This window comes from Trichomycterus rosablanca, chromosome 20 (genome assembly GCF_030014385.1).
Source record: "Trichomycterus rosablanca isolate fTriRos1 chromosome 20, fTriRos1.hap1, whole genome shotgun sequence".
Taxonomy (NCBI): Eukaryota; Metazoa; Chordata; class Actinopteri; order Siluriformes; family Trichomycteridae; genus Trichomycterus; species Trichomycterus rosablanca.
In genome coordinates, this window is record NC_086007.1 from 11,187,851 (window position 1) to 11,214,930 (window position 27,080).

The 27,080-nt window shown below is 41.8% G+C and overlaps 1 protein-coding gene across 1 annotated transcript in view; it reads left to right on the forward strand.

The window, feature by feature from the left end:
- Positions 1–19,255, forward strand: part of ssh2a (slingshot protein phosphatase 2a) — a 28,971-nt gene extending 9,716 nt beyond the window's left edge. Inside the window, exons 2-14 of the mRNA XM_063016721.1 lie at positions 4,030–4,142; positions 5,218–5,282; positions 5,368–5,489; positions 5,576–5,644; positions 5,745–5,810; positions 7,499–7,693; positions 11,244–11,337; positions 12,053–12,181; positions 12,308–12,354; positions 12,451–12,597; positions 12,711–12,911; positions 14,409–15,249; positions 17,633–19,255. Of these exons, the coding sequence (XP_062872791.1) occupies positions 4,030–4,142; positions 5,218–5,282; positions 5,368–5,489; positions 5,576–5,644; positions 5,745–5,810; positions 7,499–7,693; positions 11,244–11,337; positions 12,053–12,181; positions 12,308–12,354; positions 12,451–12,597; positions 12,711–12,911; positions 14,409–15,249; positions 17,633–18,775 (3,232 nt within the window). The 3' untranslated portion in view covers positions 18,776–19,255. The remainder of the gene's footprint in view (positions 1–4,029; positions 4,143–5,217; positions 5,283–5,367; positions 5,490–5,575; positions 5,645–5,744; positions 5,811–7,498; positions 7,694–11,243; positions 11,338–12,052; positions 12,182–12,307; positions 12,355–12,450; positions 12,598–12,710; positions 12,912–14,408; positions 15,250–17,632) is intronic.
- The last annotated feature ends 7,825 nt before the right edge of the window (positions 19,256–27,080 follow it).

Here is a 27,080-nt window from a genome sequence, read left to right on the forward strand (position 1 = left end):
TTGTAGATTTTCGGTCTGTTTGACCTCCATTGTTACTGTAGTGTAATACTTTGTAGTGTCTCTGAATTTGAAATTGGGTTTTTCCTCCAGCCTCTCTTGACTTACATGCCGCCCTGACATGATTTTCTGTCTATAACTGTACAGTAGTTGGTATTCATTGTAATGCACATAGCCAGTCCGTTTTTTTTTTAGAGGTGACAGAATGCAGCTGAGCGCTCTCTCTCTGGCCTGAACTCCTACGGCTTTTGGTTAGGCCAAGACCCGGCACTATATTTATCCCCTCCCTAGTGGGAGTGTGACTAATAAGGGCAGTGACTAGTGAGGGTCAGGCATCTCTTTGACTGTGTGTTTTGGCCCCTTACATAGCGATGGCTGTGTCCGTGCCCTAACAAGTCCTACCCAGCTTGGGATGCCAGACACCGGCCCTCCCACTCCGTACCTCCCTTTTAGACTCATCTTCCTAAGCCGCATAGGACGAGTGCAGGCAGGCTGGTTCGTTCGTCTGTCTGACCCATCAGGCCTGTCTTTCCCTTTTTTACATAGCGGATGTATGTGTGTATGCCCTTACAAGTCTGTCTCTGTGAAGTGTCAGTGGCTGGAATTGGTGTGTACCCCCAATGCCCTCTCCTCTCCTGGCACAGAGATAGATCTGACTTTGAAACCCACTGACCCTGTCATCAGAAGCAGCTGTGCACCGGGTCGCATTCTCCACACCTCAATGGAAAATATTTCTAATGATGCACCCCGAGTGCAGAGCTTTCTAACAGTAGCTACTTAATATATCAAGGGTGGCAGGATTGGGGAGTGGGGGGAGGGGGGTCATAAACATGCAATTTAGTGCTGCATACGACTTTAGTGCTTGTCATAATTTGCACTTAAATACATTTGGACATAAAGTCTGGTCACGTTTACAGTAGCACTAGGACTGAAGTCTATCAATAGTCTAGGTTCATTCATGCCATTTTTAACTATATTTAGCTGTGTACATTTATCTGCAAGTCTGCAAGTTTATCTGACCCTCCACTGTAAAGTGCATGTGAATGTCAAATTGATTTATTAATGACAGGACTAGACAATTAATGTATTTATTGGTAACTGACTCACAAATGGCTGCCCAAAACATAGAAAAATGTTAATGAATTCAATTTAACAAATTGTAATTTTAACCAGCTAGCCAGTTGATTACGTACAGTAAGCAATTAGAAGTTAGTAACATATCACCACGAAATTGTCATGGTATAGCACACTACCAAGGGATACATAAGCAACTAGAACATATAAAATGAAAGTAGCAGCTTGATGGACCAGGTTATTGTAAATGCTAACGACTGTTGGATCAGTGTCCTTTTTAAAGCACTTTATCCTCCAGCCAGGTATGAATAAAAAAAAAAAAACGTTCAGGCCAGGCATATAATTTGCAAGTCACTGGCACCTAGACCACTAGTCTGGCCATTTTTGTATAACTGTCAATATGAGAAAATAGCAAGAAATAAAACCATGATGCACTCAGCATAAGCAGAAGTTATCAGCCCAGTTCTCTTCCAACACCTACCATTCAGTTTTAAATGTTTAAATAGGGACATTGCATCAAAATTGCACTTGTGACTGACCAAGATAGCTAGCTAGTATTCTAAACCGATATCAAGTAAGGCTGCGTATGGATGCAATCTGTTTATGATTGGCTGTGTTTGCGTTTAAGCCTGATCCTGATGGATTGGCACCCTGTACGGGGTGCACTACTTAGTTGCGCCCAGTGATTTTCGGGGAAACTGAACTCGCTGCAATCCTAATTAGAATAAAGCGCTGATAATGCATGTTTATGTTAGCGCTTGCAATGAACAAGCTACCGTCTAAAACTACGTTCTAAAAGCTCACATTGTTTATGTTCATCTTATTGTTCTACATTACTGCCGTTTTCACTGTTATGGCATTGTTCATTAAATAGGGCGGCACGGTGGCTAAGTGTGTAGCACTGTCACCTCACAGCAAGAAGGTCCTGCGTTCGATCCCCAGGTGGGGCGGTCCGGGTCCTTTCTGTGTGGAGTTTGCATGTTCTCCCCGTGTCTGCGTGGGTTTACTCCGGGTGCTCCGGTTTCCTCCCACAGTCCAAAGACGTGCAAGTGAGGTAAATTGGAGATACTAAATTGTCCGTGTTCGATATAACCTTGTGAACTGATGAACCTTGTGTAACGAGTAACTACCGTTCCTGTCATGAATGTAACCGAAGTGTAAAACATGACGTTAAAATCCTAATAAACAAACAAACATGTTCATTGAATAAGAAATAATGACGTTATAATCTTGTCTGTAATTGGTGTGAAGAAATTGGTTGTATTTGGATTCTAAGTTATAAAGACACAATGCGTAGTGTATTGATTTGACATCCAGTTTAGACATGCAGCATAATTGAAAATATTCACAGATCTGGTGGTTTTGAAGGTAACACAGATCTCTATGTAGACCTGTTTTATTATTTTACATACTAATCTACCTAAAATAGTACCTTGATTTTTTTACATTTTGTGTAAAATGACCACACACACATATAACTAATGTTCTACCTATTGCAATTTTAAAAAATCGTTTGTAGATAGCCATAGTGATGATATATAGCATGACATCTTGCATCATGAGATTGATGCTATTTTCAGCCCTGCTACATACTGTAAAAAGTACTTTACGGTATCTTTCTGCCTCCTGTCGGCTCTTGTGTCTTCTAACAGCACTCAGCCCACCGGTTCTCAGGTTATTAGAGCCAGATGTAGAATTAAAAGTGGGAAGGGAGGAAGCTGATGAAATTTTAGTGTGAAATGAGTAAAGAGGATGAGGAAACAGCTGGGTCAGGGGTGAGTAAGTTCTGGGAAGCGAGCTTGTGTTTTTCTTTGGTTTTGTGTTCTCTCTTTTGCAAATGTCAGCATTATATCTCTGAGCTAGTCAGATTCTGAGAGGGCTGGCAGATTCCTTTTCCCCATCCACAGCAATAGCAGTGCTGTTTAAAGTGGTTGAAGTGCTTTTACTCGCTGCTAAGGAGCTGTGAGGAGACCACTGGGGAGGGTCAGGCTGCGTTTACTAACTGCTATTGGAGTGGTAAAGGTGGGGCTGAACAATCAGCTCCAAAATGGTAGCCCTTGAAGGTCCTATTTATGTTCCCCGCTCTGTTATTGAGGTCTGCGTCAGTACTGAATTCACACCCTGGGTGTCTGCGCGCCGGGGTTTCTGTCTGTCTGGCTGTCTGCCGGTCTGTCTGTGTGTAGTCTTATAATGAGTTTAAGGTGTTTTATGGAGGGTTTACTGTAAAGAAATGCCCGTCTGCTTTGCGATCCAAACCAAGTGCACTCACTAACGGTGCATTCTGGGTCTTGTGTAAGGGACAGCAGATCACAGTGCAGCACTTTTGGGCTTGGAAGCTGGTCTTGTTTAGGCAGAAAATGTTCGGACAGACAGAGGAAGAACGAACTTCCTCTGTCTGTCCGAACATCTGAGTCTCTTGCTGTCTTTAAAAAGCGATTGAAAACCCACCTTTTTACTAAACACTTAGGCTGACTTGTACTTATTTACTAACACTTTATTCCAATCTTTTCCATTTCAAAAAACAAAAACAAAAAAGCCACTTTGGTTCTAACAGGTTTTAGCAGATTTGGGTTCTTCGACTGTTGTTTACCTAAACTTGAGAAATGAAATGTTCACTATAGAAGTACTTCTGTAAGTCGCTCTGGATAAGAGCGTCTGCTAAATGCTGAAAATGTAAAATGTAAATGTATATTAGAAGAAAAACAAATCCATGCAGTTGAAAATGACAGACAATATGAAACGGTGATTTTGAATACATCCATTTCTGATGCGTTAACATTTTTTAATGCCCAGTTGGAATCTGAAATGTGCAAGAATATTTTAAACACTAACTTATTTTTCTAACATCAGTGTAAGTAATCATCTTGTCATCTTGTAATCATCTTCAATCCCTCTCCTGCCTTGACGTCCAGTTTAATAATTTTGCTTATTCTCTCTCTCTTTTTTTTTTTTTTTTAGTATCAACGAGAATTTTCTCACAGTCAAAGGTGCTGCCCTCTTCTTACCCTGTGGAAATGGTTCCCCCAACTCCTCCTTGCCCCGCATCACACAGCGGAGGAACAAGCACACGGGTATGGTATACAAACATTGATCGAGTTACACATTCACTATCATGTACAGCCACGAGCCAAAAACATTAGAACCACCCACCTAGTATGCTGTCAAAACAGCTCTAAATCGCAGAGACATTGATTACACAAGACATCTGAAGGAGTCCTGTGGTGTCTCGTAGTCGAACTTCAACATCTGGATTTTGCAAGGTTAATCATTTTACAGTACATCCTGGTGCCATTTCTTCCGCTAGTAAATGATGCAAACATGCTCAGCCTTCCACATAATCTTTGAGAAAATAGGTTTTGTTGGTTCAGTGGTCAATCCTCTTCCATTGTTCCAATGTACAGTTCTGATAGCTGCTTGCCCATTGTGGACAGGAGTTCACATGGGCACTACCCTGTGACTATGCAGCCCCATACTCAGAAGAGCTTGATGCACTGTCTGTTGGGACATATTCACCTCAGCGTCAGGATTAAAATAATCTCAGTCAACCAGCGACCTGTCTGAGGTTCACATTTTTTTCCTCCCCGGTGGGTAGCACTGTCGCATCACAGCAAGAAAGTCTTGGGTTCAATTCCCAGGTGAAGCTGTTAGTGCTGTGCAAGTGCAGTGCAAGTGAGGTGAATTGGAGATGCAAAATTGTTCATGACTGTGTTTGACATTAAACATGAACTGATGACTGTAACCAAAGTGTGTAAAACACATTAAAATCCTAATAAATAAACAAATTGCTCCCTAGACCACTGTCTGTGTGTACCCACCCCGGGCTGCCTGTGATCACCCCTTGCTGGTATAGATACTTCAACCAAGGTGTCCTGCCATAACAATTAAGCTCACGCTCAGGTCTTTATGCCTGATCATATCTGCAATATTTAACATGTAAACTTTGTGTCACTACCATCAGCCCGTTATTTAAAGTTTCCTGCACACATGTAACGAAATAGTCTTTTTGACAGGGTGTAATATTATCATTCATAGATAAACTTATTTCTCAAGCCTTTTCCAATATTTAAGCAGTTCTACAAGTGGAAATGTGAGAAATGTTGGCAATTCTTGACAAGAAATGTAACAAGCCCTTTTGTTCCTGTCCAGGCGACCTCCAGCAACACCTACAGACCATGTTCACACTACTGCGGCCCGAGGACACCATCCGCCTGGTAGCTACCACCTTCAATTCCACCAGCTCAAACTAAACAGGAATGGACTCTATTCTCAAACTTACTCTGCTTCTCTTTGTTTAAGGCGGTGCGACTGGAGAGTGCATACCCTCAGTGTACACGCTATATGGTAGTGGTGTCCACCAATGGTAGGCAGGACACAGAAGAGAGTGTGGTTCTTGGCATGGACTTCACCAGCTCAGATTGGTCAGTTTTATTTATGCGAGCCTTACTTATTCTGTCATGAGTCATGGGGCTGTGCTTAATACTCTGTGCATCTGTGTGTCCTGCAGCAACCAGTGCACAGTTGGGCTGGTCCTGCCATTGTGGAGTGACACTCTGATTCACTTGGATGGAGACGGGTAAGGTGGCACATAATCAGTATTTCCTGTGCAATTACTGTAGTTTCAGTTCAGGTTTACATCCAGTTCTAACCCAGAGTGTGTGTGTGTTATTTAACAGGGGCTTCAGTGTGTCCACTGCCAACAGAAATCATATATTTAAACCTGTGTCCGTACAGGCCATGTGGTGAGTAGGGTTATGGAAGACAATCACACTTCATAATCATCAACCTTATGTAGTTTGGGCAATTTTGTGTTCCATCGAACAGGTCAATTGAAACAAAGTAAGATCATATATAAAGTGTTTTTATAATGCCAAAGAAACTACTACAAATAACATACATATTTACCTTCACTAAAAACAACAGGAGCCACGTGAACATTCATAAGTATGCAGTTGGAAGCATCCCAGTGTCCTTTTGCCATTCTCTAACAGCCAGTAATGACTATGTAGGCTTGCATTTCCCATCCCAGATTGAAGAAAATACATTATATTCATTGCTTTTGGCTGTTACTTTTATTTAGATTGCACACGATGAACTAAATGAATGGGCTACCAACTCTGTCATTAATATTTTGACTACATGTAGTATGCAATATGAAGGTCCTGGGTTTGATTCCCAGTTGAAGCGATCGGGTCCTTTCTGTGTGAAGTTTGCATCTTCTCCCCATGTCTGTGTGGATTTCCTCCAACACCTCAGACATGCAATCAGGTTAACTGGAGAACCAAAATTGTCGGTGCCTCTGTTTGACATTAGGTACTAGGACTGATGAATCTTGTGTGACCAGTAACTACCTGTCCTGTCATGAATGTAACCAAAGTGTGTAAAACAATACAAATAATACAAATACAAATGATTACAAAACAACTAATACAAATAACAAAAAAATGCTCAGCATTAGAGACTTGTTTTGGTACCCAAGTTTTATTTTGTACCCTAAGCACATGATATGTTAGAAGCACAAGAAGCCAAAATGTTACATAATATCTGAGCTGTGTTCTTATATTACCTTGGTTAAAGCAAACAAGCAGGCAAGCTTTATCTAATAAACTTAATCAAATTCATCCAAGTTAGAATGGATTTGGATCTCAGGATTCAAGCATTTATCATTAAAGATGTACAGTGTATTATGAAAAAGCCAAGGAGTTCATAAAAGAAGGACAACATGTGGTGTATTGATTACAGCAAAGCTTCTGACTTGAAAAGGAAAGAATTTTAGATACATGAGGAAGAGGATGGCTGGCAACAAGATGGAAAAATATAATAAGAGTAACAATGAACATTGAAGATCCAAACAGAAGACAAGACATTCTGGAGAATCGCTATCCATATGATCACCAAGAGTCAGTCTTAATAGCACTTAGATTGCACTTAATAGTTATTAGAGTGACGTACTGGACTGAAACTGTGGATTGTTATCTGATAAGACGTGTATTTCTGTTTAACCGACTTCCTGCTGTGAATGTGCTTGATCTCGACTGACAGCCGTCATCCACATATATGCGTATCCAATTAAAATATTTTTAAGCTTCCTGCCACCAGGCCTTATATAACTTATAAAAGTTTTTATAACTTGTATAAAGAAAGACCGTTACTGTAAAGAAACCGGGTCCGTATCAGTATTACCACATACATAAAATTTTGGAATCAGATTGGAAGTGGAGACAATAAGATTGGGATCACTATTCTTTTAAGATGAGATCTCAGGATCACACAGCCATAGCAGAAAGTATTTATTTCATTTACTAGTCAAGATATGTGTATTCACAACATTTATACATTTGTTTAGACTTACATTAAATAACTAAGTATCAAGTATCAATATAGATGTTGGAGATACTGATCTCTCTCTCTTTATCTCTTTGTTTTACAGGTCATCACTGCAGTCATTACACAAAGCATGTGAAGTAGCACGGTGCCATAATTACTACCCTGGCAGTCTCTTCCTGACATGGGTTAGTTATTATCAGACCAGGATCACCTCTGAACAGCACTGCGTCAATGAGTGGAACGCCATGCGGGACGTGCAATCACACAGATCCGACTCGCCTGTACTCTTCACTGATATGTGAGTACACACGCACACACGTACACCCCACAGAGTAAACATATTGTAGAAAAAAAAAAGTTTGGTCTTGTACGTTGCGATCACATTGTGGACATTTCAAGATTACTATTGTTCACTACTCTTAATAAGCAGGGTTGCCAAATTACAGCCATGTAAATGCAGACATGAAATTAGGTATATTTGCTTTTCAACTTACCTTTTTAGCTGACCATGGCTGTCTTATAGTGGCTTTAATTAAAGGAGATGCTTGGCAACCCACAGCCCACAAGCCTACAGTTTAGATTGAATCTTTTTTGATGCTGGCATGTCCCTTCATGCTCAGCTCTGACCGCTATCATCTCGCTTCTTTTGTTTCATTTGCTTTTTTTACTCAGTGTAGTTGCATTGCTGACTTCATTTTAGTTTTGCCAATTGTGTGCCAGCTTGCATTTTAAATTCTTACAATTTTACTGCTGCTGCTTTTGTGAAGGCAGGATTAAGGTCATGCCACCTTAAAAATGATTTTCTGTAGTACCAAACTGCAGTAGATCATTAGCTATGATTCTAAGTAAAAGTTCAGGAATAAATTCTAATAATTATGTAAATAAATGTTAAACACTACATTAAAAAATGACCATGATTGTAAAAAAAATGATAATAGAGCTATAATTAGGGGAGATGTAATTACGGTCTGTGCACATTTTAAAATAGCTCCCTGGTTGCAAAAAATGAACACTGTGTCTATGTTCCCGAAAGCATGTTGCTGTTTTTGTTAAGTCAGATGGTTTACTCAGAAAGTGGCAACTGGTCCTTATGGAAGAAACACCAAACATTTCACCTTTCACATCAATCCGGGTTTGCGACACATCTTGTCTTGTTCCCAAAGTATATAAGCACACACACACACACACATACTTGTGTGTAGCAAAAGGCACAAACAACATCTTTCGATCATCTCATGACCCTCTCATGCCCTGCCAAAAAAAGGTGACCAGCAAAACAAGGTTTATTAAAAGTCAATCCATGCTGCATTGCTTCTAGAACATGGCTTTACCATTTTCATTCCATGCCGGTGTCATTAAGGGGATTTCCACCTCTGGAGTTATTCCCACGTGCTTGTGTTTTTATCTTGTAACCCATACAGAAGCGACCCAGGGCTTTAAATAGCTGCTCTCGGAATTGGATAGATTTACAATCGGAAAAACTGCGGGACGGATAGGTAGAAGAGCGACAGATAGAAGCAGGTGCTTAAAAAAGAATCTGGCAGTGTAACTATGGACATCAACTGTTCATCGGCTAAACCAAATGACCTTCTGGATTGGAAGGAAGTCAGAAGGTGGTTTATTTTCTTCGAGAGACGAGGCTCTCGGGTTCTGCTGAAGCAGCTTTGCCTATATGAAGATCATTTATACTTACAACTTGGAAACACTGGGACTAAAATAAATAAATATACATCTGTCAAGCATACAATATCAAACTTCTTCAGAAGTGATATACTGGTCTTTGTGTGGGAGTTCTGTTTTGTTTGAGTTTGGGTTTTAAATATGTATAGAAGCAAAGGTCAGATTATATATACAGCGAAATATCTAGTCTAGACATGTCTATTAATACCAAAATGCAAGCCGAAACAATAGTGGCGGTTCTCTTCTTTTTTCTTTTATTAATCATCTGCAGTAATGAATTCATTCTGTAACAGTTGACATGGTGTTTGGTCTGTATTTTTATACATACTCATATAAGGTAGATTATTTATATATATATATATATAGATATTTTAATCTAGTTAGCAAGATACTTGTGGCTCAGTCGGGTTAAATTCTCAGTCAGCAAACTGTTACAATGATCACTTCTCTAGTCTGTCTGTTCATCCAGTGGTGAGGGCGGCCCGATGGCCCTGTGGGTGGGTAGCACTATCACCTCACAGCAAGAAGGTCCTGGGTTTGATTCCCAAGTGGAACGGTCCGGGTCCTTTCTGTGTGGAGTTCGCATGTTCTCACCGTGTCCATGTGGGTTTCCTTCAGGAGTTCCAGTTTCCTCCCACGGTCCAAAAAGTTGCAAGGGTTGTGAATTGGAAATACAAAATTGTCCATAGCTGTTTGACATTAAAACCTTAAGTGGATGAATCTTGTGTAACCTGTCCGGTCATGAATGTAACCAACATGACGTAAAAATACTAATAAAAACTGACAGTTCAAACATTTCTTACTCAGGTGGCACAGCGGGATATTCCACTAGCACACCAGCGCCAAGATTCTGAACTCCTCGGTTCGAAACTCTGCTTTGCCACAGGTCGGCTGGGCGCCATCTAGCGGACATGATTGACAGTGTCTGCAGCAGACACGGTTCTGCTAGGGTGGGATGACCGGACTATGTGGGTGGGATCTTCAAACGCTGTGTAAGGACCCTGATTGGCAGATAGAGAGGCGCCTGTGCAGAGTGCATGGGTGAAAAAGGGTTCCGCAAAGGACTGCACGCGGGTCAGAGGAGGCGTGAGCAGCAGTGTACCCACCTCGACTGCAATCAGGGATCCCCCAGCAGCGGAAGTCAAATTAACTATGCTAAAGTGGAAAAAAAAATAGTTTCTTACTCAAAGTTGTAGAAACCTAACTCAGTGTGGCTTTTTCCTGTATTTTCCTTTCCCAAAAATGACCACCAAGCACAAACACACTCACAATTGGCTTTTTACATGGCTTAACATGGCTGTTTTGTAGAAATAGTTTGGTAAAAATGAAATCAAGTCAGTGTTACATGTTAAACGTTTCTGACCCTACTGCATTTTGGAAATGATTGCAGTATTTAAACAGTTGTTTAGTCTTGGTGAGCAAAGAGAAACCTTTTGGTCTCAGTTAAATAGACATGAAAGATCATTCCACCCAAAAAGGATACAAATGTAAACACAATATTGTAGCGTCACCGCTAGGGGGCCGCCACGGGCTTTACCCAGAAGCCCTTGCGGCCATGCTGTCCGTACTTACCGTGGCCGTGTAGCCCAGTGTTGGGGCTGGGGTGGCTACGGTGAGGGCTGGATAGGCAGCCTTTATGTTTGTCTGTTGTATGAATGTCTGTGTGTATGAATGAGTGTCTGTCCTAATCCACTGAGTGAACTGCCAAGGGCAGCTCACTCGCAGCCCCGACGCTCTCCTTCCTACTCGCCGGCGCCACAATATAAATTGTTTAAAGTCACCTTTCGTTACATGAACTATGTCTTATGCCTTTTTGTTTGCTTATTCATTAGAAACCCCTGAAAAACAGTTTGTATCATTATTTATCTTTAACTTTAACAGGAATGACAGTGTATAGCAATACCTAACATACTAACATACTAAAACACTTGACAAGGGCTATAGACTGATGTAAAAATTACCTACCCTTACAGTCGTGAATATAACCATTGTGTAAGCACATGTAAATAAATAAACACATAATTTATTTTTAGTAACTAGTGTATGCCGATCGGGTACCTGGAGTTCAAGGCAGAAATATGCCTGGGCAGGGCACCAAACTCTTGCATATCTATTTGTATAAACTTAGAGGCTGACCCTTGTTTTACCTTTAATTCTTTTTTTTGCAGACCAACAGAAAGAGAGCGCACAGAACGGCTCATTAAGACACGTCTGAGAGAGATCATGATGCAGAAGGACTTGGAGAATGTTACGTCTAAAGAGGTAGGCAGGTTATTTTAAAGAAACACTTTCTTTGAGCTTGTGTGGCGTAATCGTAAGAGCCATCTGAGTTCCAAGGGTTCGAATCCTAGACTGGGCTCACAAATATAGAAGGCGCATGGTATTATGTAAACCTAGTTACTGGGGGGGGGGACACATCAGTGTAACCCTAGTGCCAATCTCAAGCCTGAATAAATAGGAGGGTTGCAACAGGAAGGGCATCCGGCTTCAAAACTGTGCCAAGTCAACCCAATGTGTAGCGACCCCTAATGGGAGCAGCCGAAAACTTCATGAAATATGTCCTGACATTTTTACCAAAGTAAAAACACAACCAGAGAGACGTATTGATTAGGTGGTCTATACCAGATGCCACATTGAACACACATTTTACACACTCGTATCTTGTAAGGGGGGAAGCTCCTCCACTCTGTGATACCTGCCATATACCTATTTTTGTCAAACATTTACTAACTGAATGCCCTAAATACTTACATGAATGACAATATATAGCAATACATATATAACCATTGTGTAAGCACAGCGTAAAACATCGAACTAAATAAATACACTTTCTGTAGGCCAACACCTTAGGGTAACACCTTAGCAGCTTAGGGTTTGCACTTTAGGTGTTGTAACCAGACTCACATGAGTATTGCACATGAGCTGCCTCTGTAGTGTGTGTGTGTTTTTCCTGCTCATAAGTTCTTGTTTCTCTCAGATTCGTTCCGAGCTGGAGATGCAGATGGTGTGTAACCTGCGGGAGTTCAAAGAGTTCATCGATAACGAGATGATCGTCATACTGGGCCAGATGGACAGCCCAACAGAAATATTTGACCACGTCTTCTTGGTAAGATCATAACTCTCCCTCTCTTCTCCCACCTCACCGTTGTTAAAATAATAATAATCATTATATTACATTGTACTACTTGAGCTCAGAATCGTGACGTAAAATGTTTGGCTCTGTCTGATCCAGGGTTCGGAGTGGAATGCGTCTAATCTGGACGAGCTCCAAAGCAGTGGGTAAGCGCTTCGGTTCGGGCATCTGATTTAAATCAACACAGCCAGTCAGTTTTGTAAACTTTTTGTTCACATTCTTTCTGACGTCTTGTTCCACAGAGTACGTTACATCCTGAACGTGACGCGAGAGATTGATAACTTCTTCCCTGGACTCTTCGAGTACCACAACATCCGTGTGTATGATGAAGAGGCCACTAACCTGCTAGAGTACTGGAACGATACCTACAAGTTTATCTCCAAAGCCAAGTGAGAGCTCAGCTTTATAAAAGGCTTTAAAAAACAAACATTTGTAACTATAGTATGATATCTGCTTCTATCCATCTAAAGGTAGGTACTTGTTGTATTTGATTCATGAACAGGAAAGCAGGGGTAAAGTGTCTGGTGCACTGTAAGATGGGCGTGAGTCGTTCAGCTTCCACTGTGATTGCATACGCCATGAAGGAGTACGGCTGGGACCTGGATCGAGCGTACGAGCACGTCAAAGAGCGTCGCACTGTCACCAAACCCAACCCTTCTTTTATGAAGCAGCTAGAGGAGTACCAGGGCATCCTGCTGGCCAGGTACTGGTGCATGCATAGACATGTTGAACCTTGGATTACAATAAATTCCCAAAATGTTCTGCTTCCATGCCACTTCTGTGCACTTTGGGTCTGTTCAAAAACCTAGTGAGCTGCCTAAATAGGCAGCTGCCTAAGTAAAGAGGATTCTAATGAGACATCAAACTCATAAGGCGGATTATTTAGACACACAACTTGGCGAGTACGGCGATTACATCACTGCAGTTTTCGCTTACTAAGCTAACACAGTTAGCCTCAGGCCGTTCAAACCAATGGGCTGAGTGGCACAACCCGCTAGCATGCCAGCTAACATCTCCCTCCGTGTAAATGGCTAAACTGTTAAGTCCTGACAAGCCCGAATTTATAATAAATGACACTTGTAGACTATTATAGAATTGAAATTCTATGAGAACTCATTCGTTGCTCTGCATTTCAACATTTTTTGTGAGAAAAGTGGAATGCTGGGACTGCCTTTACCCCTAAGGAAGCATCGGATGCCCCCTCATTATTCAGTCAGATTATCGCATCAAAATAAGGCACCTCAGTAGGCAGCATTTTAAGGCAGCTTAGAATTTAGACAGCCTTTTTCTCGGGAGAGCGCATTGAATGCCGTAAAATTCATCTATGTAGAGAGCTCACTAGGTTCTCGGACAGACCCTTTGATTCATACCCATTATGTTTGTATGCCCTCTTACGTGTGTGTGTGTGTGTGTGTGTGTGTGTGGTTTGAAAAAGAATCCTCATATAATACTCATTTATTAATTGAACTGCTTCGTTCTAGTCATGGTTTCAGTGGGAGGCAGGAATACACCCTAGACAGGGTGACGTTTCACTGCAGGCCACCATGCACACGCTCACTTAGTCACGTCCACTATTCTATTATTGCTCATGTGGCACAGCGGTCCATTATGTTAGCCCATCACTGCCGAGATTCTGTTCTAATCTCACCAGCACTGCCCCAAAATAATTGGGCTCTGGAAGTCCCTCTGGCCTTTACACAATGCCCTGATTTGTGCAATATATTGTTGAGAGGGTGAGGTTCCTTTCAGCAGACAGAATAAAGGGTGTTGTTGCATCGTTTGTAATATAAAACGATTTATTGAATGGCAAAATAAAAGACGAGCTGGACGTCCTACTTACCTTGTATTCTGTATCAGTCTTTCTTACAGCCACACCTCTGTTAGTTATCCCAGCCAACCCTGTTACACACACCTGGTCACACAGTAAGGCAACGTGAACTTTTAGTTTGGTCCTAAAAAAGATGCTAAGGGCTGGGTTTGATATTTTTTCTGCTTATAGAACAATATAAGGTAACAATAGCACCTGCTCTTCAGTACTCTGAGCGTATTGGGTCTAAATGACGCAGGAGTTTTGTAGGTGTACCTGTCCGGCCACATTCCTTTGTAGTACACCTGTGCATGAAATTCTTTATTGTGCGCATCAGCATTGACGTTTCTTCTTTGTTATCAGTTTTTGATGTGTTTTTCTTCCTGTGTCCAGCAAACAGAGGCACAATAAGCTGTGGCGATCGCACTCTGACAGCGACTTATCAGAGCAGCAGGAGCCTGCGTGCAAGAGCCCACGTACACTGGGCCGATCTGACCCACACAACCAACAGCACAAGCCCAACATCGCTCGGTCCATCCATAACGTGCTTCAGAACATCAACGGCTCACAGTCCGGCACAGACGACTCACATATCGAGCTCTCCATTCGCTTCTCCACTGAGGAAAACCTCAATTCAGAATCGCCTACAACCGCTGTAGTGCCAGAGCAGACCTTACCCGAAAGCTCCTCTCTGAAAATATCAGTGCCTGTGCCCATCACTCACTCTCAATCTTCTCCACCCCCAGCTTCCTCCACTACAGAACCATCTCCACCTGCACCCAAGCCAAAAACGGACTCAAAAACTGACATTGAGCTGGGTCAGGGTGTACCCGCACCCAGTGACTCTTGGAAAAACTCTCAGTCATTCAGGAACTGCAACTTGGCACTGCATTTAAATACTGTGAATCATTTAAACGAGACAGATAACACTTTAGCATCTCCAGGATCTCCCATGTCTATCAGTCCCTCAGAAGCTCCCCAAGAACCAGAAAGTCTATCTAGGAGAGGCTCTGAGAGCTGCTGTAGTGGAGAGACCATTCAAAACACAGCAAACGCCAACTGGTCCAGCCTCAGCACCGATAGCATCGACTTCTTCAGTGCCAGAGAGAAGTTTCAGGGCTTGTCTCAGGATGGCCAGACCAACTCAGTTTGTGAAGAAGTGACTCCATGCTCAAGTCCCTCCAGAAGCACCAGTCTGTGTCTGGAAGAGCCCAGTGTGCCAGCGGTCGAGGAGGTAATATTAACACTGTACTAACGTGTTATCCTTAGATGATATTTGGATTTGACATTTAAAAGTCAAGCTTTGAAAAGTCAAGGCCCCTGTAATGTTGTTTACTGGCCTCCAAAATGAGAAGGGTCCTGTATAGGTGCAAAATGTGCTTTTCCAACAGCCTATTTATTTTTTTATTTATGCATTTTCCCCGCTTTTTCTCCCAATTTAATATAGCCAATCCACTGCTGGGGCCCCAATGGCGTCAGGCTAAATCTGCCTGACGCACACATTGGAAGTCCATCAATCCCAATTCTTTTTTTTACCCATACTTTGGTGGATTTGCGTGCAAGGTCTGCTTTGTTTACGCACCGATCTCTGCGCTCCTCCACTTTCTGTACAGGCTTCCTAGGCAATCAAGGTCCTTACACAGAATTGATTACCCCACCCAGCAGACTGAAGGCCAATTTTGTCTGCTGCAGGCATTAGCCAGTTGTGCCTGCTAGAGGGCGCCCAGCCGGCCGGTACCAGAGCCGAGGTTTGAACCCGGGAGCTCAGAATCACATTTTATTTTTTTTAAAAAAGAGCTGTATTTGAATAAACTGTCAATACTGTCTGTCAATATAGTGTATTTCTTTCAAGTTTACTATGCAGTGGCACAGTCTGCAGAATGCACACAAAGGCACCAGCAAGAGCCCAGTCTTACCCTGAATGAGGCACACAACACTAAATCATGTAAAAGCAGTGTTGGACTGTTGCCTGCTTATGCTAGAGTGATACAATATTGATAGAAATTAGGGATACGATATACTTATTGTAAGTCTGACAAATCTGGTAATGTAATTGTGATGACTGCTAAACCTGAGTGAGTGAAAGGCAGAGGTGAAACTTGTTCTAATAACACACTGAAATGAAATCTGAATCCCTTTCCATTCACTTTTGCCTGTTTCTGCAAACATTATCATTTTTACATGTGGCTTTATATTCTTATAGCTGTTAATTTTGGACTGTAAAAAGCAGTGGTCACTGTTTTAAGGTTGACGTGCTTTCTACAGAAGTGCGTTACACTTGAACAATCTGATAGCTCCTGGCATATCTTATCAGATTGAATCGTTATCACTAAATATCACATTATCTTTGTTCAAAATGAAAGGTATATTACTGTTTGAACTGCTGTTCAGCTCTGAAAGCATACTTTATATTCAGCCGTAACTTTGTTTTATCACATTTTCTGTTATTTGACCAACAACCATAATTCTGTGTTCTCATTAGAGGTGCATAAATGTGACTTTTTATGCCTGGTTTGCCATTTTTAAAGCCGGAAGGTTTTTCTTTTTTTCTCTTTGGTGAGCCAAGCAAAAAATTAAAAAACACCATCACATTTTAGTCATCTTTGGTTGCAACATTAAATTATTTTTTAATAGTCCAGATTGGCATTACAGATTCTGAAGTAAAAATCAAAACAAAAGTTGTAAAATGCTTTTACACTTTATATTGTCGTTTTAAATTCTGTTTATCTTTGTAAACAAATGATAACTCAAAAAGTAAAAGGTTTGTAAACGAAATAGACCATATGGCATAAAGTGTCTAGACACCCATCCTAAAAGAGTTCAGGGCCTAATGCATATTAACAAACCCTGTTTGGCAATATCATGTAGCTTTTTTCTTACATTATTAGGATAATCAGTGACAAACTATGACAACTGACAGTACAAAAGAATTGTTTAATAATAAGTTATTCTTAGCTGCTTGTTACAATACTTGTTGTCAGAGTTCAGTGGGAGCTGGATGTGTGTGTTAGGACGTGTTAAAATTATCCTAGCCCACTACTGCTGAGATCCAGGGTTCTAATGTCAGCAGTGCTATCCACCAGTTGGATATCTACAGGATATCTACGGACAGGATTGGCTGTGTCTGAGGGGGGTAGGCACTAGTTGGTGCGCTTTCAGAAAAAACAGTTATGCAGGCCATAATTACCCAATTATAATAATAACTGTAGTAACCGAATCAAATCGCTGAGTAGCACTGTCGCCTCACAGCAAGAAGGTCCTGGGCTCGATCCCCAACTGTCCGGTCCAGGTCCTCTCTGTGTCAAGTTTGCATGTTCTCCCCATGTCTGTGTGAGTTTACTCCGGGTTCTCTGGTTTCCTCCCACAGTCTAAAAACGTGCAAGCGAGGTGAATTGGAGATTAAACCTTGAAGTGATGAATCTTGTGTAACCAGTAATTACATGTCCGGTCATGAATGTAACCAAAGTGTGTAAAACATGACATTAAAATCCTAATAAAATAAAGAATCACCTTTTAAAATGAATAATAGGAACTGTTTTTGTCGTTAAAGGCTTTTAAATTTCTTATAGCATCATTAAGGCATTGTTCTAATCCTCCCTTCATTCTCTTTGTTTCAGACTTTATCTCATCCAGAAAGCTCCTGTGTGCCTGTAGCATCTCCCACAGCAGAGCCAAACACCGACTTCCCGGACAATACCATGTCTGTCCATCACGTGGTGTCTGACCTGGACAAGCCTCAGGATCAAACTACACTTGAAGATCGGCAGGTGAAAAAAGAGAACGAGGTGAACGAGGATGAAACGTCACTATCTTCTCATTTTAATTCACATGAAGGCTTAGATGATGGTCAGAAGCAGGAGATAAGCCTTCCTCACTCTGCACTTCAGCCCCCTTGCACAGAAAGTGCAGAAGAGCAGGAGTCCTCATCTCCACCAGGAGGCGCCGTGACCTCATCCTGCACTGACACTAGCAAACACGAAGTACGCGGCGACGACGCCCGGCCGCTGGACGACGACGACTCCGGGATAATCCCAGACCCATCCCTTGACACGGCGACGGTTAACCCGAGTTTAGATCCCAGCTCGTCCTCGTCTTCACTTCTGTGGCTGGAAAGCGACACCGAGGAGGCGGCCCCAAGACCGCGGGACCTGCACAAGATCCAGGAGACGCTGCGGGAGCTGCAGGCTTTCCTGTACGAGGCAGGGGGCACGGAGGCGCGTCTGAACCACAGCAGGCAGCTGCAGAACACGCACAGCTCTGCGGAGTCGCAGCCCCGTGCCCCCGCCGTGTGGCAGAGAGCCATGGAGATGGAGGCACGCATCAGACAGGCCGGCCTCACTCCTCCCTCGCTCATGAAACGCTCAGCCTCGCTGGCTAAACTCGACCAGCTCGAGCTGTCCACGCATGACCTGAACGACTGGGACTTCCGCTCAGAGCTGCCCTCCCCTTCCTCTTCGTCTTCCTCCTCATCACGTTCTCATTCTTACTCTCACGCTCTCTCCGACAGCCACGACGAGGCGCACAAGAAGCAAAGAGTTCTACCTCAAATCCCCTCAGACACAGATAGGACTGAAACCTCCTCTACAACCCCGCAGAACGGGCACGGAGGTGGCACCGGACCCCCTACGCATGACTCTGATCCTCCCGTCGTCTCCGTCTGCACACGGGAGCAGCAACACGCCAAGACGCATCCCGTACGCCGGCAACGCAAATCCGCGGACAAGAAAAAGACGGTCACCGTGCTGTACAATACCATGTGACCCATTAGGAAGGGTTTGTTGATGTGTGTCTGTACGTCTTTTGTAGCCCCTAGGTGTCACTCAGACTTCAGAATTTGATGGCTGGGGTCCCAGGGGTCACACGGAAGCTAAAACTAAAACTGTGAGTGTGTCCTACTGTATCTGATGTGTAATGTTATTAATGAGTGTATGGAAATATGTGCCCAAAATCCAGCTGATTTTAAAAATGACTGGAAATAAAAGGGCCTGTTTTCAAAACATGCACTTTACTTGTTTTTATTTTAATATTGTTATTATAGTTGTTCTTTTTAGTCTTGTTTTTATTGGGTATTTTGCACTGATTTGAGAAGTAGCCTCTCCATATGTATGTTTGTATGTGTGTATGTATGTGTGTGTATGTCTGTAACAGCGTGCTGACCTGTTCTTTTTGCTGGAACACCAAAAACACTTGATAATGTTGTTTTTTTACCCAATGGCTATAAATAAATTGCATACATTTTAGCTATTTTTGTTAGCAGTTATTTCATCACCCTTAGCTCTTCAACTGTTGTGTGGCGTTTGCATGTTCTCCCCATGTCTGTGTGGGTTTCCTTCGGGCGCTCTGGTTTCCTGCCACACTCCAAAAAACATGCAATTGAGGTGAATTAGAGATCCAAAATTGTCCGTGACGGTGTTTGACATTGAACATAACCTGATAAGTCATGTGTAACCTGTAATTACCTGTCCTGTTATGAATGTAACCAAAGTGTAAAACATCACGGTAAAAGGCTCATAAATATTGTTTAGTGTAGGGAGCAGTGCCACCATGTGGACAGAAGTGGAACTCAATTCATTCATAGTGTACGAAGTGGATGTACAGTACTTTTCAACCCTCTATTTATTACTGTACGTTATACTGTTTACCAGTCTGCAGGGCTACAATTAAGATCTAGGAAATGTTACAACCCCAAATCAGAAAAAATTGGGACAGTATGGAAAATGCAAATAACAATTTTGTTTAATAGCAAACAGGAGGAACCTGAGATATTTCATGTTTTATCTGGTCACCTTCATTTCATTTGTTAATAAGCATCCATTCCTGCATTTCAGGGACTGCAAGACATTCCAAAAAAGTTGGGACGGTAAAGCATTTACCACTTTGTAATGTTGCCGTTCCATCTTACAACACTTAAGACGTTTTGGCACCAGGGGTTTTAAGAGATTAAGTGGTTCAGGTGTTCCTGCAAATGTCTCTTAAGGTGTGCAGGGTTGTCATAGTCGCAATTTTGATTTTAAAAAAATTCCATACTGTCCCAACTTTGTCTGAATTGGGTGTGTATAATATGACAGAATATGAATAAGAAATATGACGTGGTACAGTAAACGGTTCTGGGCACGAATCAGACATTTGCAGACTTGTAGTGTGATCTGATAGAATAGAAAGGGTAGGTCAACAGTTACGGTACTGGACTTGTGATCAGAAGGTTGCCAGTTCACTCCCCTCAATTGTGCAGTTGCCACTTTTGGGCTCTTGAGCAATTGTTTTATGGTTTTTGGTCATTACTGTAATTTGCAAAATCCCTTAAATGATCAGACAGATCAGCTAAAACAAATTCCAAGGTTGCTTGAGCACATTTAAGCAAGAGTTCTTATGATGACACTGTGTCCTTTTTTAGTCCGGTCTATTTCCACCCAGCAGACTAGAGGCCAATTTTGTAGAAGACCGGTAGAAGAGCTGGTGTGGTGCCTGCAGTCTTTAGATGCTCATTTGGGTTCTTTGGTGACCCCCTGGAGGAGTCGTCGATGCATTTTTGGCAAAATATTGGCCACTCTTGGTGAGGTTCAAAACTGTGTCATGTTTTCTTTGTTTGTGAATAATGGCTCTCACTGTGGATCGGTGGAGTCCGTTATGGATCCAAGCTTGTAGAGGTGGATCCGAAAAGACCTGCAGCTGTTATTGCTGACAAATAGGTGTCTACAAAGAATAAAGGGTCTAATACACCGGGATCAGGGAATGCTGAGGACTGAAGGGGCAGGTCTTCACAGGAAGCCGAGCAAGGCACTGCCAATTTTTTTAAAACTATAGACATTTTCACTTTGTCATTATGGGCTTTATGTGTGGATCAGTGGGTAAAATATGTTAATTATCTACATTAATTTATATTTTCGGCATTTAGGAGACCAAAAGCAACTTACAGTACTGTGACTGTATAGTGTCTAAGCAATTGAGGGTTAAGGGTCTTGCTCAAAGGCCCAACAGTGGCTTGAACCAGTGACCTTATGATTACTAGTCCCACACCTTATGCCTAGTTCACGCTACATGATTTTTGCCCTGATTTTCACTTTGCCATCTCGGGAGCAACTTGGCGTTTGCTCGGCGATTGAAACTCGGCTTTCAATTGCTATGTATGAACTACTCAAAGAGAGATATTCAGCTTGTCGAATATCTGGATCTGAGTTGCCCGACTGGCAATAAGTGCTATGTCGAACAGCCAATGAGAACGCAAGATACAGGGTGAGAGGAAACGCAGGGGAGAAGTTGTAAAAAGGTGGGAATATAAAAATATTTATTAACTTCCAACTCACTATAGAACAATCCATGCTGTTCCTATATTTCCTACTTGTTTTACGCTGCACATCTTTGAACTTTGATTGCTCACTACTTGTTGACGTGCATTTTTGGACGTGGTATCATTAAAGCTCTCGTCACTTCTCGCGTTTGTTTTCGTGACAAAACATAGTTTGGAAGACCAGAGAAGCTCGTCTGCGATTCCAGTTGGTGATGGTGTAGTGTGAAACCCCCTATCGCCGATCGGTCGTGTAGTGTGAAATACACAACGACTTGAAAGACTCCCGGTGACGAGAGATCCAGTTGTGTAGTGTGAACTGAACTGTACAGTGACCTGACTACTTGGAAAGTCGTGTAGTGTGAACTTGGCATTAACCGCTAGGCTACAACTGTCACCTGTCAAGGTGTCTGAATACTTTCTAATTCTACTGTAAACCCCTCTGTTCTGGGACACTGATACTGTCTGTACTGTTTGAACATGTTCTCTCTCGCTCTCTCTCTCTCTCTCTCTCTCTCTCTCTCTCTCTCTCTCTCTCTCTCTCTCTGTGTTTAATGTTATTCTTTATTGGTGACTCACTGTGTGGCTGAGGCTCTCGGTAAGCTGCTGATCTATACTGGGATCGTCAGAGCAGCACTGACTGCAGTGCTTTCCCAAACATCCCAAAATAGCAGGAAAGAAACAGACTTTTTTTTAGGGCCGATGCTTTTCACACGCCTCTTCATGCTGCCACTGTTGAACGAAGCTTTATGTGAGTGTCACTGAGAGACGGGCATGGGCATAAAACAACATGTTTAAATCTTTAATGCATTAATACAGTCTAAAAGATTGTAAACAGGACTAACAAATCAGATCATTAGTGATAGTAGTAGATCATTCACTCTAATGGTGTTGGATCTTGTGGTGTTGGAGGTCAGTGCTTGGAGCTGGACAATCCAGTGGTTCAGTGGCAAATTGGTAAAACCATTTTCTAAGGAACCACACTTTGTATTCGAGGGTATAGCCATGGTGAAATAGGAAGGGACCTTCCCCATTGGAAATACACCGATCAGCCATAAAATTAAAACCACCCTTGTTTCTACACTCACTGTCCATTTTATCAGCTCCACTTACTATATGAAAGCACTTTGTAGTTCTACAATTACTGACTGTAGTCCATCTGTTTCTCTGCATGCTTTGTTAGCCCCCCTTCATGCTGTTCTTCAATGGTCAGGAACCCCAACAGGACCACTACAGAGCGGGTATTATTTGGGAAGTGGATCATTCTCAGCACTGCAGTGACACTGACTGGTGGTGTGTCACTGGTGGTGTGTTAGTGTGTGTTGTGCTGGTATGAGTGGATAAGACAGAGCAGAGCTGCTGGAGTTTTTAAATACCGTGTCCACTCACTGTCCACTCTATTAGACCCTCCTACCTAGTTGGTCCACCTTGTAGATGTAAAGTCAGAGACGATCGCTCATCTATTGCTGCTGTTTGAGTTGGTCATCTTCTAGACCTTCATCAGTGGTGGCAGGACGGTGCCTACGGGGCGCTGTTGGCTGGATATTTGTGGTTGGTGGACTATTCTCAGTCCAGCAGTGACAGTGAGGTGTTTATAAACTCCAGCAGCGCTGCTGTGTCTTATCCGCTCATACCAGCACAACACACATTAACACACCACCACCATGTCAGTGCTGAGAATGACCCACCACCTAAATAATACCCGCTCTGTGGGGGTCCTGACCATTGAAGAACAGAATGAAAGGGGGCTAACAAAGCATGCAGAGAAACAGATGGACTACAGTCAGTAATTGTAGAACTACAAAGTGCTTCTATGTGGTAAGTGGAGCTGATAAAATGGACAGTAAGTGTAGAAACAAGGTGGTTTTAATGTTATGGCTGATTGGTGTAGGTTAGCTTAGATTGGAGGAAGAACTGATTATACCTGCCCCCCACCATAGGGCTCAACTGATGTTTGCAGGTGGTTTTACTCAGACAGGTATGCAAGAGACTGTGTTACAGTATCCCCTAACTAAACTAACTGCATGGAGACTTACAAGCAGTGAGGAGCAGCTTCAGTATCAGCACCGACTTGGCAAAGAGGGGGCCAATAAGAGAGGTTGTTTTTTTCTTTTTTTCCAGAGGCCAGATAAAGAAGAAGTTGACAACGTTCTACTAGTTCAACATAGTGTATTTTTATACATGCCAAGTGCACAAGATAATTCTTTGTACAAGGGTTCTTCAAAAAGTTTCCTCACTTTTTAAACTCTTTATTTAACTATTTATTAAGAGTTTCAAAAACAAATGACATCACTTTTCTACATGGTCACTTTCCTTTGTGATGCATTTGTTCCTGCATTGTACCAACTTTTTAATTCCATCAGCAAAAATGTTTTTGGTTGAGCACGTAGCCACTGATGCACCACAGCTATCACATCATCATCACATGAAAATCTTCTTCCCCTTAAAGCTTCTTTGAGCGGTCCAAAAAGGTGGAAATCAGATCCGGACTATAAGCTCTCTCTCAGTCTTTCAGACACGACCAATCACTACTCCTCCCACCCTCAGCATTTCCAATGAAGATATAAAAGTGAGGAAACTTTTTGAAGATCCCTCGTACAAGTTGACCATGAGATGTTAATTATAGGTGTATGGAAAGTTATTTCACCTGGGCAATAAGTTCCGATTTTTTCATTATTTTTGATTTTCTGTAACAAATTGAGGGCGGCACGGTGGCTCAGTGGGTAGCACCTTCACCTCACAGCAAGAGGGTCCTGGGTTCGATCCCCAGGGGGGCGGTCTGGGTCCTTTCTGTGCAGAGTTTGCATGTTCTCCCCGTGTCTGTGTGGGTTTCCTCCAGGAGTCCAAAAACATGCAGTCAGGTTAATTGGAGACACTGAATTGCCCTATAGGTGAATGGGTGTGTATGTGTGTCTGCCCTGTGATAGACTGGCACCCCGTCCAGGGTGTTACTGTGTGCCTTGCGCTCATTGAAAAGCTGGGATAAGCTCCAGCACCCCACCCCAGCAACCCTAATTGGATAAGCAGTTAAGAATGTGAGTGAGTGTAACAAACTGACTCAGTATTACCTGCATCCATTTAAAATTCTCTTTTTTATTCAGTTTTTTGTTGAGGTTACAAATCTGAGCAGCGTCATTGTAGGCAGTTTAATCACATTACAGACACCAGAGCAACTCCACATTCATATCAGGTGCAAATAAAAACTGACATATGTCTTAATATTTATGGCATACACATCAAGCATTCCTATACATTTAAATCCTCAGAATTACTTAATCATCTACATAACACTACATCCAAACCTAAATGTACACTGTTCTTCTACTCTATGCTGCTGGACAGCCCTTTGGTCAGTACTGAAGTGCCTTAATCATTGACCGTGACGCCGTTGTGTGACATAAAATTGTGCTTAAAAGTGAGCTTGTGTCATTATTGTTCAGAACTGGTGCCAGTCACTCAGACCCGGATTGTCAAACTAAAGAGAAACTTAATAGAGTCTCCTTTTGTAATATATTTGTTCAGTGTAAGGCTGTATCCCGATCAGAGAAACTAGCCCTTTATCCTGCACCGGTGCACCTGATTGGACTTCAGTGAGCAGATTAAATGTTAAAAAAATGACCAGGGCTTAGATTTGATCTGGAAGCACTGCATGGACGCCATAAAAGAAAGTGGTGCAGGATGGATTATTAGTTACGTCCAACAGAGAAGGACGTATTGTAGGGTTTTTAGATCAAATACACAGGCATCGAATAGAAGGACTAACATAGCACCATAATACAGTACATATAACAGATTATAATGTACAGTATAGGCAAGTCTCATGTACTGTTTATGAAAAAACTAGAAATATTGCAGTGAGAATCTGAAGAAATATTGATGACACCTAGATTAAATAACCTAGATTAAGACCTAAAAATAGCCAGAAACCTCAAAATTCACACTTTACCCCCACACTTATTAACAGAGCTGGACTATAATCCATTTTTGCAGATACAAACATTTAATAATTTCTTACTTTTTTTTCTAAAAAGCAAATGATTCCATTGTTTCTGATTGAATCCTCTGTTCTTAGGTGCAGATACACAGACTTTCTTTTTTTGTATCAGCCAATCAAAACAAGGTTGGAAGCTAAAATGATTATGACAATGTAACAATTATATATATACTGTATATATAGTGGCTACGACTCCCAATCTAGTCGTATCCAATCTCCTATTGCATTACACATCCTCTCTATTGATGTTGATCTCCCCCCTGGTTGAGGAGAGCGAGACTAACACACGCCCCCTCAGACACGTGCAGTACCGACTGCATCTTTTTACCTGCACAAGCTAAGTTCATATGTGAATCAGCTTTGTGTACGGTGAGACACACCCTGATCCTCATTATCCCTTGTCTCTGTGCAGGCACCATCAACAACAGCCAATCATTGTTCGTGTAGACGCCCAGCCTGGATGGCAGAGCTGATATTCAAACCGACGAGTTCAAAATGTCAGCTCTGGTTTGCTAGCGTGTTTTACCGCTGCGCCACCTGAGCGCCTGTCACTGTATAAATATTGTTAAAGCAGGCATATAGGATGACCGGAAAGCAGCAGGAACAACAGTTACACCGGAGTCCAATGGAGGGGTCCTTGTAATGCTGGGAAATTAAAGACAGTTGGAATATTAAACCACAATGCTGCAAAAAAAATAATAGTAATTAATTAATTAAATGATTTCTTATATTATGCTTATAAATATGTCCTTTTTGTTTATATGTAAACTACAAAGATGTTACACTTTCCCATTTTACTAGGTTTAAATATCTTGTTTAACATCTATTCTGTAGATGCACTTTGTGGGTATACAATTACTTAATTTAGCCTCTGTACAACCCCTTCCCCCACCTCCTGTTGTAGTTATTAAAAAGACCCCCATAGGAACCCTACTGGCTGAGGTTATTTGGGTGGTGGCTAAATCTCATAATAAACTGTACAATGAGCTACAATCAGTGATTATATACCCACAATATGCATCAATAAGGAGGGTGTAGCTTATACATTAATTAGTGAAAAATGTATGTAAATTTAAAGTAAATATAAGCACTGTACGAAAAAACAACAACATCCAATTTTGTGACCTAAATCCCAAGATTATAAATTTGTGAGTCCAGTGGAGGGGTCCTTGTAATGCTGGGAAATTGAAGACAGTTGGAATATTAAACTACAATGCTGCAAAAAAATCCAAATTATTTCTTATATTATGCTTATAAATATGTACCTTTTTGTTTATATGTAAAACTACAAAGATGTTACACTCGTACACTTTGTGGGTATACAATTACTTAACGTAGCCTCTGTACAACCCTCTTTCCTCACCTCCTGTTATAGTTATTAAAAAGACCCCCATAGAAACCCTACTGGCTGAGGTTATTTGGGTGGTGGCTGAAACTTATGACAAGCTGTACATACCACAGAGGGGCTACAATCAGTAATTATATACCAACAATATGCATCAATAAGGAGGGTGTAGCTTATACATTAATCAGTGACAAATGTTATGTGAATCTGAAGTGGATATAAGCACTGAATGAAAAAGCAACAACATCCAATTTCATGACCTAAATTCCTATTAAGATTTTAAATTTGTGAGTCCAATGGAGGGGTCCTTGTAATGCTGGGAAATTAAAGACAGTTGGAATAAACCACAATGCTGCAATATATATATATATATATATATATATATATATATATATATACACAGTATATGTATTACTTATCTTATGCTTATAAATACATACC